We start from the raw sequence: 13,807 nt of genomic DNA, 5'->3' as shown, positions 1-13,807 counted from the left end.
GGGAGGAAGCTTTCCAGAGCCTTGGGGGGATGGGGAGGGGCGGGGCAGTGACAAAGCCTTTGAATGATGAAGCTTGCCTACTCAAAATGGTTGCGCACGGAGCACAGAAATGGTGGAATTTACTTGCTGGGTGATGATGAACTTGACCAGGACCTAATGATCTTGAGAAGCAAGAATGAGCCAAAGGGACCGTCGCGACATGACCTCACAAAGAGGGCGTAAGAAATAAAAGTGATGGACTTAATGTGGCAGAGACGGAGAGGAGATGAGAGGTGATGGACAGCCTGTTAGACAAATGCAGCCCATAACAACTTCAGATGGGGAAAGGATACCCATTTGGCTCAATTGGCATAGCGACGACTTGGTGTGACATATGACTTGAGCACTTTATGAGCGAGCTGACTTTCAGGAGTCGAGAACGTGATCTGAGGACTTCGCTGGGGCACCTTGACTTTGAGAAGCAGCAGCAAACTTAACGATAAGAAAGAGGGGGTTATGCTTTTAAATCCTGGAGACTGTCGGGGCACCAGAAATCAAGCACCAACCTTTGAAAGATGATTCATTTGAGAAGCTAATGGAGCATTTGAAATTTTCAAAGCCAATTTTTCCATTCACAGCACAAATGAGAGGGTTAAATTGCAGAGTTCAATTTGTGGGAGTTCATTTAAGCTCCCAAAGTGTGAGTTTAATCTTTTCAGAGTTAAATGGTGTAGAGTTGGTCACCTCGAGTTAGTTCAACTCAAAGGAGTGTTACAACCACTCCGCTTTGCAACTGTGCATCTCAAATTTGTCAACACCGTTTCCCCCCTCCTCCTTCCCTCCTTGCTTATCACTGGGAAACACTGACAGACAAAAGGAGTTTGGCCTCATGAAGTCATTTCCACTCACAGAAACGTCTGTGCAGATCGATCCAAGTATCAATAGAATTAATGCTAACCTGAGTATTGGTATTGGATCGATGCCAGAGTGCTAGTGTCGATATTTCACATCTATTTATTTATTTATTTAGTTTGGTTTATCACGCATGTGTCGGCCTGCCAATGACAGCAGTGGGCGGCACTGGTGGTAACATTTTTTTTTTTTAAATATATATGGAACATTATAGGGTCTTCCAAAATGGTTGACTCCATTCTAAATGCCCATATCTCGGAAACTACTTGATGGATCTTAATGAAACTACATACACTTTATGTTGAAGGTCATAAGTTTTATTGGTTAAATTTACAAAGAAAAGTACAAATATTTGTTGGTTCTATGACAGATTTTCATAAATGTTCAATATGAGCGCCGCCTGTGACTCTGCACACGTCGAGTCGGTATTCGAGCTCGTGGCAAAAAGGGCCCTTTTCTTGACGTTTTTGGTGCCAAGTCCTAATTTTTTTTTTGTAGTTGGAGCATACGCTAACACACAAAATGGCTTTTCTTTTGAAGTGAACGGCATTTCTTAACCTGAAAAGACAGAAATGCCAAACGTTACACACAAAAACCTGAAACGTTTCTACACAAGCTGTGAAAATTTGAGGTCATTCCAACGAAAATTGTCAAAATTATTGGCCTACGAAATTGGGTCAACCATTTCGGAACACCCTACATTTTACTTGATGTCTAAAAAAAAAATAAGTCCAATTTGCGCAAAAAAAAAAAAAAAAAAAGCTACTTAATAGGACAAATTATTTAAAATGCCATAATATTTTATGAACCTGAAACGACTTGGTATTGGTATTGGCGATATTAGCGCCAATATTTACTATTGATCGATACCAAAATCTCAAGTATCGCACAGCTCTCCAGAAAAGACTGTAGTCAACAGTAACCTGCTTCAAATGTTCTCTTGAAAAGAGGTGTTCTTAATGAGGTGTTCTTAATTAGTTGGGTTAAAGTTCATGACAAAATTCGATCCAAATTTGCAGAGGTTGGGCAAAACCGGCTAAACGGCTAAACACATTTCGGCGACTGCTTCCACATTTTCGGGGAGTGCTTTATGACGCAGAGCCTTGAAAAAAATACACGGACGGAGCAGACTATCCTTCTCAGTCCGTCAATGTCACGTTACATTTTTAATATCTGAAATCTCTAACATATATCAACATTTACAAACATAAAAGCATAAACAATAGATCTAAAAAAAAAAAAAAAGTGTTCAAATCAACTCTGTGGGAGTCAATTTAGCCGCATAGCTAAAACCACTTCATGCTACCGCAAACAGAGTTAAAATACGTAATGAAAGCACCACTATGCACTTGGATTTGGAAGTGATACAGTGTGCATTAAGTACATCAGGCCACCGCATTATGTTCGGGCCCGCCCGTGCACGTTTTCGGTTTTGGTCTCTCTACCTATGGAACTTGCATTCTGTTGTAAACAATCGCCTGGAATAAGTTAAGACACCAGCTTGCAAATCCTTGCCTGGAGGTCTGTGTAAATATCCGTTTCATGGCACACAACACCAAGTGTGCATGCCAAGAGTTATTTCGGTCCAAAACTGTATAAAATGTTGCTACACAGTAAGGGAGTCTTAGTTTTTATTTAATTTTTTTTTTTTTTTTTTTTTTTTTTACTTATCTCTGCTGTTGAAAGGAGCGTTGCTTATGAGGAAACCGTGAATCACGACCGTTTGATTGAAAATTTCACCGTAAAAGTCTTCAGGTTTTTGGCGCTTTTCCCAGCTAAACTAATTAATTATTACTAATCAAGCCATACGTGTCAGTTTGGCCAGTGTGCCCTTTAAGTCGGTTTGCTGTTTAGTTAGGACTCTGTTTGTTTGCCCCTATGACAAACCAAATAAGTGTACGTAGCTTTTTTTTGGAAGCGTTCCACTGCAGTTGAAAACGGTTAAGTGAACCCTCTTGTAAATTATGTAATTTAAGTCACGGAAATATTGGAAACAGCTCACCGTACAGTGTCATTAAATTGTGCACCTGATTCAGTGTCATTTTATTAATAACTCCACAGACTGATATTTAATCCCCTTCGTATTACCTGCTGCTGTTGTACAAGCAGCAGGGAAATAAGTAGGGATTATTGGCATAATATGTTTGTACACTCCGCCTCATCTTTGATGGAAGCCATAAATGTATCGCTACGCCATTTGTTCAAGGTTTTCAGTTTTTTCCCCCCAAGTTCCTTTGTAGAGGTGAAGGTAAATGGTGGTTGGAAAGCCTTGGAAAATAGTCGAGTAAAGTGGTTCCCAGTTTGTGCCTTGAGAGAGATTGGAGACAGGCCAGCGAAGATCTTGCTCAACATCTGGAGGCGTTGTCGTCACAACGCCAAATTGATCCCTCTACAGTTGAAACTTTCAAAAGGAGCCTAATTCTCCTCTGATGGTCTTTTGGGCAAGATAAGCAGCCAAGAAAAAATTGGGGACGGCAGGGAAAATGCTTAAATCTTCAAAAGCTCACCAATATAAGATGGAAGATTCATAGCAAAGACTTGCTAAAATGAATATTTGGTCTTGTTAAAGCTGATATGCAGTGGTTCATTGGTAACTACTCCAGTCAGCTGCAGTAATATTAGTTGTTTTTTGACACCCATGCTCATCAGCCAGTCTATGGTGTCTGTCTGTTTGTTATTAGCATTAAGCTACAAGCAGCCTTTTCCGAAGGCAAAGCTACCGCATGTTGTTGTTTTCAATGCACAATGTCATTTTGTCTGTTTAGCGCGAAGGCTCATTTTTGAAGAATTTCAGCTGCATCTCATGAAGTGAGTCACCTTTGGAGCACATAGCTATTCATTGTTGGACCTGGAAAGGTACAAACCATTTTCGTTTCATTTTCTTTTATAATGAATCCTCTGGTTGTACGAGAGTGTTGATTGTACCTTGAGAGACTGTGTTGAATGATAGTAAGTCCCTCGATCAAACAAAGTGCATCATGTGTCCTCCTCAAGTGTGAGTTTGTTGCTATTGTGTCTTTTTCTCTCTCCTCCAAACTGGCCTTTATTTAAGCCCGCAAAAGCTTTATAATAACACTGAGGCTGAAGGCTTGAAAGGGGTTTGAAAATGTTGACTGTGGGGAGAAACGGTGCAGAGCAAGCGAGACGATGGGTATGTTTTTTCTTTTTCTTTTTTGGGGGAGGGAGTAGAAAGGGAGCGACGCGTTGAAGCAAGACTAAAAGTTAAGGCGAGACAGACGGGGATAAAGAGTACGAGAAGGCAGAAGCAGCTGCTGTGCAAGGCAGTAGGGAAGGCGGGCCTGGCTTTAAAACTGCAAACAGACTGCGAAAATGTCCTTTTTGGAAAGGCAAAATTCCTAAAGGAAGAAGAGCTGCAGTTGGACAGATGTTTCACTTTCCACCTCAGCTGGAGACACATTTGCTGAGGTTGAGCTGGATAAGTGCTTTTGACTCAAAAAGTCTGTCAATAGTTTCCGTTTCTGTCCTGTTGAATAAACCAAATGGCAGCTCTGTTGATCAGGAGAGCACATCCGGGCATCCCTTAAACCAGGGGTGTCTACCCAGAAAAATGCAAGGGCTGCTTTAAAATATATTTTTAAACATACTGAAATCAAGCAAGTATATATTGTTCATATTTTCTAGTTATTTTGGAAAACTGCTGCTAACAGTTCCCATTCAAACCCAGATGTGTAAATATGTTTGATACTTTGACCTTCATTCCCAAAAACGTATTTGTCCATTTTTGTTGTTGATTTTAATGCAAGACCATACAGAAGGCTTTGATGCAGCTTCTGACATGAAGAGGTGGCTTAAAGCAATTGTAGTTAACGGCCAGCAGGTGGCAGCAGAGCATAAGAGATCAGCCAGGGCTATATTGCAACAATCTCTTTTTGACAGTGTTTTCACCAGGAATGTAAATTTTGAGGAAATTTAGCTATATTCTCATGCTAATTGCTGCAAATATGCTTTTTTTTTCCTAATGAAAAAAGACACTAATCTTTCATTTGGTAGGTTCCATATTTTTATATCAATAGAGTACAATATTCTGTGGTCCTTGCAAAATCAGTCAAATTCAGTCAAACAGCTGGGAGTGAAGGGGTTTGCGTCAGTGAAAATGGCTGGGAATGATTGAGTTAAAGGTGATAGGGCAAATAGTTGTGTATTTCAAGATTTTAGGGTGGCTGATGGTCCTGCATTCCACTGGTTAAAACAGTTACTTGAGGATCATTAATGTTCATTAATCAGACCTTGACACAGCAGAAATGTTTTATAAAATCAGAATTATCTTGATTCACTAGTGTTTTGAAGAGAAATTGTGTTATTGTTCTAGTTGTATATTGTTTATCTGTATCATTGTACCTTTTTCTTGTATACAACAAAATTTTATTCAATTATATTAATTGTCTCTTTGTTGCCTCAATATATTTAAGTAGATAATGGTCAGACTTTATACAGTGTAGCCAGCCATGTGGGACGTGTGAAAAATTATTTTTAGTATATGCCACGGGCCACTGAAAAAAAAATGGATGGAGGGCTGCAGATGGCCCTGGGCCATAGTTTGGACACCAAGGACCTAAACTGAAATGTAAATCACAAGTGATACGAGGTTGTCAGCGCCATGCTTCTCCCCAACATAAAAGCTTGATGTTGCCAGCCGCGATGTCAATTTGCTCCAATCGCCGCAGCTTTTAAAACCAAACCATGATTTGCATCCGCAAAGACAAACATTAAAAACTGAATTATCGTCTTCAGCTCAAGGTAAACATGTTGGGCAAAAAGGAAAATAATTCTCCGCTCGCGTCGGTTAAAAAAGATGTGAAATATCAGGCAAAGTGAGGATGATATATTTATAATGTACTTTCCAAGGTTGCTGTGGTGAATCATTTCTTATCTGACATATTTTCTACCTGCACTGACGTCAATGGACGCCTTTCACCGGAGCAGAACCGACGAGGCTCCAAAGTGAACACAACCGAGCTTTAAACTTCTTTTAACGCCTCTACTGATTGTTTTCCTTTTTATGTATCCTCAGCTGCATCCCACCATATCAATGACTTATAGTCGCTGGCTTTTATTTCCATAATGCAGCGCTTCCTCCACATGTACACGGTAATTGGATTTCCTCTTGCGCTCCGTCCGTGTCCGCAATCCGATTGGATTGTGTCTCCATAAAAGAAATAGTGAAGGAAAAGGGACAGCAGAAAGGGAACAGAAAGAGAAATAAAGGTTATTGGCGCCCAGCAAAGCTAAGACATAAATGTGCTCATGCGTGCATTTATTCACACTTGAGCACATATGCGGTTTATATTGTAAACAGACCGGTACATTACACACACCCGAGAGTCGGGAGAGCATAGCGTATATCACATAATATATCATTTAGTCGACATTACCCTTGCATGTGAAAGAAGCGCTTTATTGATAATCCCATAAAAACGTTATCACGAGGCTCCCAGCGTTGCTCAAATGTGCAATATAGCATCGTCGCCATTAAAACACTGTTTAAATGTTGTGGAGTGCAGCCTACTCCTCTGAGGTGCACATCAAGTGACTGCGGCTGGCTGGCTAATTACCTTCATCTTCTATTTTTTTCCCCTCCAGGGAGTGCCGGCACGCCGGTGGTGTTCAACGAGAACGGAGACGCGCCGGGAAGATACGACATCTTCCAGTACCAGATCACCAACAGGTCCACGGCCGAGTACAGAGTCATCGGCTCCTGGACCAATAAACTGCACCTTAAGGTGAAATTTTTTTCACGCTTATTTTTTAAGCACATATCAAAGTGTATGCGATCAAACAGATGAATTCAAAAAACTCACTAAAAGGTGTGCTGTTCGAAATCCACACAGGACTTCATTAACAAAAAATGACAGATGAGACTAAGACTAATAGGCAATAAATGCTTTCCACATGATGGATGCCTAGCTGAGCGTAATAGAACATATGTTGTTTTGGGTTTTTTTGTAAATCTGGTAGGCATGATATTAACTAGTTGACAGAATAGCTGTTAAAAGTCTGCACACCCCTGTTCAGATGCAAGGTTTTTTTTGTGATATGAACAAAAAAATGAAACCAAGATAAATCCTACTTTTTCCAGATGGGAATAAAAAAAATGGTCCACTGAAATAATGTGCTTTCACAAGTGTTCACATCCTAACTGGGATGTGGTTGTGTTCAGAATTTAACAAGCACATTCAAATGTATTATAAATGGAAATCAGCAAAGATGGGAAGTACAAATACTTCGTTACTGTACTTGAGTAGTTTTTTTTTTCAGTACTTAGTTTGTATTTATTTTTTTGGACTACTTTTTATTTTTAGCCATTCCATTTTACAAGTATCTGTACTTTTTACTCAATACATTTTCAAAGCCAAGTCGTTACTTTTGTTTTTAAATTGCATGAAAACAATTAAAAATACTTGACGCAGAAGAAAAGGTAGCCGTCTGTCTCCTGGCTCTGCCAATCATATGCATCCCAGCTTGTGATTGGCTCTACAATACGCCATGACATGACGCGCAATTGGCTCGATTAGAACAACCCGAAGATGTGAGGACAATCAGCGGCCGCTGCCGCTACAGACGATAATTTGAACTTGACAAGAAGAATGCTGCAAACTGCCAGTCAGAGACTCAACTGGCCAATGTCTACCCATGCCAAAAAATGTCAAGTAAACTATTCCATTAACTAATATCCTGACAATTGAGAGAGGAGGAAACATTCAGCAAAAATAATTTTTATTTTTACTCTGTTAGATTAGGACTCTTAATGATTAGATAGATGACTTGAGCTTGGCCGTTGTGTCGCTGTTAATTGTCCTTGATTGGTGCCCTGCTATTTGTCCTTGCTTGGCGCATTTCTATCTGTCTGCATTCTGACATACGGATCCAGTACAAACCAGTTAAGGCCACCAGGTCACACATTCTCACATGGAGAGGGTGAGCCGTTCGCCCATGTGGGCAGACGGCCTAGAATGTATAAGTGCAGGGACCATTTTGAATAGATCAGTTCCTCTTCCGCATACTAATAGAAAAGGCCCCCACGGCTGTGTACTCAATCTTTCTGGCATCCAGTAAATATTTCAACTGAGAACATGCAGTCTTCTAGTTATGACTGTTAGTATAATATTGTGACCATTAAGATACATTTCAGAGCCTGTACTTTTTTTTTTTTTTTTTTGTTTACTTTTACGTGAGTAATTGAGTGAATACTATATATTTTTTTTTTCCTCCCACCCATACAAACACCTCTTATTAACCCCAAATAATGCTCAGCTCCTCCAGTCAAATTTTCCTAACTTTTTTTTCTTTCTTGTAGAACGCATAAAGGTGTATTCGAGGATCTTCTCGAAATGTCCATCCATCCAATCAGCTCTCCTGCTCGTCCAGGAGAATGAGCCGACAGTGTAAAAATGGAGATTGATGTTTACTTGAAAAGACCTAATAAAGGTTGATGCACTCAGAAATTCAAAGTCAACTTTACAAGGAGTTTAACCAGAATTTCTGATGTGAAAAAAAGGATCCTTGAATACACCTTTAATGTTGGGTGGCTTTTAAAACCAGGGGTACACAAAAGTGGTGGCTTTAAAAACCAGGGGTGCACATACAGTAAGTGGTGCGCAAGCGTGCATGAGTCCTAAAAATGTTCATACGCGCACAAGATTTGGTTGCCTGAATGCTCTTTTGAATCAAACAATATGGCAGCTCAGTTACTGTGGGCAGGCCATTCAGTCTTACTGTCAAAGTCAGTCAGCAGCTACAATTGCTTCCGAGGGCTAACTTCAAAATAAAAGACTATTAGGGGTGTGTAGACTTTTAATTCCACTGTTAAGTGATGTACCACCTGAAAAGATGTCTGACATTTCAATATTTAGGTACAGCTTTATAGGCAATGATGCAACCTTTAGGCTGTACAACAAAAACAAAAGTAAAATCATTTTGGGTTCCTCCTACTATCTTCCAAAAATTGGCAAGTCAATGAATAAGGGATGAATCAGATAAGGGAAATGTAGTCTGTCAGAAGCGATCATGCGGCGCGAGATGTTTCAAAAAGTTTCCAAACGCGCTCATTTGCACTCCTGCACACGCGCCGACACATGAGGACGTGAAGTAATTATTTTCCCTGACAGTTATATTTGCATCCCCAGAGCAAACTGCCAAGCGGCGGATGAGAAACACTCTTGAATTCTCATTTTAGCGTTCGTTGCCACTTGTAAATTCACTTAAAAGATGTCATTTAGATGCACAGGGTTTTTTTTCCCATTCTTTTCCCTGATGTTTTTGTTTTTTAGCTGGTAGATTGCATTTATAATAATAGCTCTCAAACTGGGGTCTGTGAGCAGGTTGGAGGTCAACAAAAATAATTTCCAATATATTGCTGCAGTGTGTTTTTATCTATTAAAAACAATGCTTTGATTCTTCATCCTCGCATTAATAGCTCTGATATGATTGTGATATAAATCTTGAGTCGTGTCTTGCGTACGTTTGTTAATAAATAAAAAAATAATCACAATATTGAGGAAATAAGCAGCTTTTTGAGAGTTTCATGGCGACTTTTCCCAAAATTTAAAAAAGATAAAGTTGTAATTTTGAAATGTGACTTGAATGACTAAATTATGTTGGCTCCCTCTACAAGTATATGGAGGACCAAAACTGCCAAAATTCAAAATAAATAAATAACTAAATAAATAATAAATAAAAGTGACAATGAAAACGGATATAAAAAAATACAATTTGAAAATTAAATAAAAAAATGTATTTAAATAAAAAAAATATGAATGGAAATAAAAACTCTCTCTCTCTCTCTCTCTCTCTCTCTCTCTCTCTATGTATATGTGTATATATATATATGTGTGTGTGTGTGTATATGTATGTGTATGTATATGTATATGTGTATATATATATATATCGTTGTTTTATTTCCATTTATATTTATTTTTTTGTTAATTTTGAATTACATTTTGTATCTGTTTTTATTTTCACTTTTTGTCATTTATTTATTTATTTTGAATTTTGTCAGATTTTCTCCTCCAGAGTTACACAAAAAGAATCACTGAATCAAACATTCAATCTGCGCCAGATGTTCCAAACATTCCAGTTTTTGATTTGCGACAACAGTCCCTTTTCCATCCCGTTTTTCTCTGCAGGTTGAGGCCATGCGCTGGAAGACGGGCGACCCGTCGCTGCCGGCCTCCGTGTGCAGCCTCCCATGCCGCACCGGAGAGAGGAAGAAGGTGGTGAAGGGGGTCCCCTGCTGCTGGCACTGCGAACGCTGCGAGGGCTACCACTACCAGGTGCGCCGACGGGAGAGTGACCTCGAGCTTTCGTTTTTTTTTTTTTTTTTAAGGTCAACCAAGAAGCCGTAAAGCAAGCATAAGTAACCTGTTGCTTTGTTGGGGTTACCGTCAAAGGACAAATAAAATATCAGCCAGGCTGGCGGTTGTCAGCGGGGAGGATCAATACTCATTTTGCTGACACGCGCAGCAGCAAGCAGATCAATAATGCGCTGACACATTTACTGTAGATTTGGGACTTGAGCAGTGGAATTAGGTATGGCGCCATGACAAAACACAAGCTCGCCACAATAAAGCAGGGAACGTGCCACATGTGCCCACCTGATACAAGTCGTTTGGCGCATTGTTACAGAATCTTCATGGAAGACAAAATGAAGATCCTCTACTAACACTTTATAACAACTATCCGTTATAACTAGTTAATAGATCATTAGTAAACTGTTCATTAATGAGTTATTAATGACTTAAGTGTTTATAAACTTAATGTTTTATAATGATGTCTATAATTAGTATATATGTCATTAATTAAACTGATATTGAACGCTAAATTACTTGTTAACTGTATATTAATCATTCATAACTATATTTTCTAAATGAGTAAAACATTGTTAACAAACTATTGGTAAATTACTTACTAATGACTGTTAGTCATTAGTAAGTAATGAATGAAGTTTTACTAAATAGTTTACATATGTTATTGGGACGTTTTTCTAAAGTTGCCACTATTCCTCATTTATTACATGTTAGTAAATGTGGAGTAGTGGCAACTTTAGAATAAACGTCCCAATAACATAAATAGAGAAATAACACTCCTTTACAGATCAGTTGTTCATAGTTTGTGAACCATCTACTAATACTATACCAGTGAAACTTTGTAGAAAAAACAAATGAGTGGAAAAAATTCAGGGCACAGAAAATTGATGTTTAAAATATCATCAACCTCAATCATCTGTTGTGTCTTTGGTCAAATACAGTACATAGAAAAAGCCGATGGGTGGAACAATGGTAAGGTATAAAATATTTTATATTTTAAATATCACGTCCTAATTCTGTACATTGAACTTGTTCGACCCGTTTGCTGTTCTACAAAATTTCAGGGTTAACATCTAATATGTAAAGAATGTGTTAATATATCAGTTAAGAATTTGTAAGTAGCTAATTTATGCTATTGGGACGTTATTCAGAAATTGCAACTGTTCCTTATTTACTAACATGTAATAAATGAGGAATAGCGGCAACTTTAGAATATCGTCCTGATAAAATATATAAATTATTAAGTAATTCTTAACAGTCATTAGTAAGTAATTTACTAATAGCTTGCTAACATTGTTTTTACTAATTGAATGATTAATATTCAGTTAAGTCATTTAGAGCTCAATAACTAACAGTTTAATAATGACATATTTACTATTTATAGATATTATAAAACCTTAACGGTTTACAAACACTAATAAATGAGGAACAGCTACAACTTTTGGTCATTATCAAGCAATTTACTCATAGTTTGTTAACTTTGTCTTACTAATAAAATAAAAATAAAAATATAGTTATGAGAGATTAATATACAGATCATTTATAACTCAATAATTAACAGTTTATTAATGACATATTAACTCTTTATAGGCAACAGTATAAACAGTTACACTTAAAAGTCATTATTGACTTATTAATTAAAAATTAAATAATGATCTATTACCTACTTATAATAGAGTTATTATTAAGTGTTGCCGTTTCTCTTTAATTACATATTTCTTGATAATTAGAGTGAGCGACACAAAGTGGCAAAGTAGATTCTGAATATTATTTTTGTTTTGCGCCTTCTTTGACAATCACACCATGTTTTTGTGGTTCGACCAAAAATTAACAGAACAGCACAATGTATATGGTGGATTCTTGACGTCATACTTCCACAGGCGTTGAATCAGTACTATTTTTTTATATATATTTTTGTAATAATCTTAGTACCTGTACTCCTGCAGGCTTCCGAGTTCATGTGCGAGCTGTGCCCGTACGAAATGCGACCGGACGCCAACCGCACGGGCTGCGTGCCCATCCCCATCATCAAGCTGGAGTGGCACTCGCCGTGGGCCGTGGTCCCCGTCTTCCTCTCCATGCTGGGCATCGTCGCCACGTCCTTCGTCATCGTCACCTTCGTGCGCTACAACGACACGCCCATCGTGCGGGCGTCGGGCCGCGAGATGAGCTACGTGCTGCTGACGGGGATCTTCTTGTGCTACGCCATCACCTTCCTGATGATCGCCGCGCCCGACGTGGGCGTGTGCTCCTTCCGCAGGATCTTCCTGGGCTTGGGCATGTGCTTCAGCTACGCCGCGCTCCTCACCAAGACCAACAGGATCCACCGCATCTTCGAGCAGGGCAAGAAGTCGGTGACGGCGCCCAGGTGAGGATCAACCCGGTGAAGCCGTGTCGTTGCGAACGCGCTCAAGGTGGCTGGAATTGACCTTACTGTGGCACGCCCCTCCCCGACCACAAAATGCGACGAGCAGCGCCCTCCGGCATCTACCGGTCGAGATGAGCCGAAGTGCATTCACAGTAATGGCAAAGTTGTCAAAACTTCCTTGTGATTTCTCGGTCAGGTATTTTCAGGATGCTGATATTTCTCTTCCAAACAAGCAAAGGGGTTAGTGAAGGGTATCTTGATTCCCTCACCGTGCAATTTTAGCCCCCCATAAAAGGAAATACACCTCGCTGTCTGCTGCCCCAGCAGTCATAAAAAGTCGCCTCAATCACTTTGACCGATTGTCGGCAAAAAAGTTTTTGGCCATTGTTCCTGTCAAGCAGGGTAAGAATACATTTATATTACCTCATGGTTTCAGTGTTTTGTTGGCATTTATAGTAAATAGTAAGTCAACAAACGCGTGAGCTATTGTTAGCCTATGGCTAAAAACAACAATGGACAACATTACCTTAGTGCAGACGTAGTAGTTTCTGATCATTTTGGAGGGATTCGACTGGTCGTGTGTGTGGTCTTCCACAAAGTTTGATCCAGCACAGACATTTTTCGTAGTTGTTTGAGGGTTTAGGGAAGCGAGTGAACCGGACAGCGTCTCTCTTTCACAAGCCGTAACTACAAACGGGATCGATCGGGATAACGGCTATCACTCTTATACAAACTACAGCGTTTAACCAATTTTATTGATTTTTTTTTCTTGGCTTTGGATAACCACGTAATGCACCACCAGGAGCTGGATTGCTTTTGTTTGTCCACAGCAAAACGCATGTGGTGTCACAGACATGACGTCTTGATTGGTTTACTAGGTCATGCGGGCTTTGTTTACGGTAAGGTCAATTGATACTTTTACGTGCGCTCAAATGTACCTTGCTCACAAGTAGCCTTCACCTTCTTCACTGTCATTATTCATCATTATGTATTGGTCATACATTATTTAGCAGGCATGAACTCTCACTCACCTCGTTGTGCCGTTTGCGTTCAGTGGGAAACACTCCTGGCACGCGGTGTCAACTGAAATGTTAATGTCGGACTTAATGGTTCAAGTTGGGCGCCATCACTTCCCCTGCCACGACTTAAACAGATTTGACTGCAATACCTTTGCTACAATTGTGGTTTCAAGATTAGCACACTAAGCCCGTTTCAGTGTAACCGC

The 13,807-nt window shown here is 39.5% G+C and overlaps 1 protein-coding gene across 2 annotated transcripts in view; it reads left to right on the top strand.

The window, feature by feature from the left end:
* Positions 1-13,807, top strand: part of grm8a (glutamate receptor, metabotropic 8a) — a 202,315-nt gene that overhangs the window by 170,547 nt on the left and 17,961 nt on the right. For both annotated transcript variants that reach the window (XM_077499682.1, XM_077499683.1), the window contains exons 8-10: positions 6,493-6,632; positions 10,035-10,181; positions 12,161-12,582. In XM_077499682.1, the coding sequence (XP_077355808.1) occupies positions 6,493-6,632; positions 10,035-10,181; positions 12,161-12,582 (709 nt within the window). The remainder of the gene's footprint in view (positions 1-6,492; positions 6,633-10,034; positions 10,182-12,160; positions 12,583-13,807) is intronic.

This window comes from Festucalex cinctus, chromosome 16 (genome assembly GCF_051991245.1).
Source record: "Festucalex cinctus isolate MCC-2025b chromosome 16, RoL_Fcin_1.0, whole genome shotgun sequence".
NCBI classification, from domain to species: Eukaryota; Metazoa; Chordata; class Actinopteri; order Syngnathiformes; family Syngnathidae; genus Festucalex; species Festucalex cinctus.
This window is presented reverse-complemented; position numbering and strand designations above follow the sequence as displayed.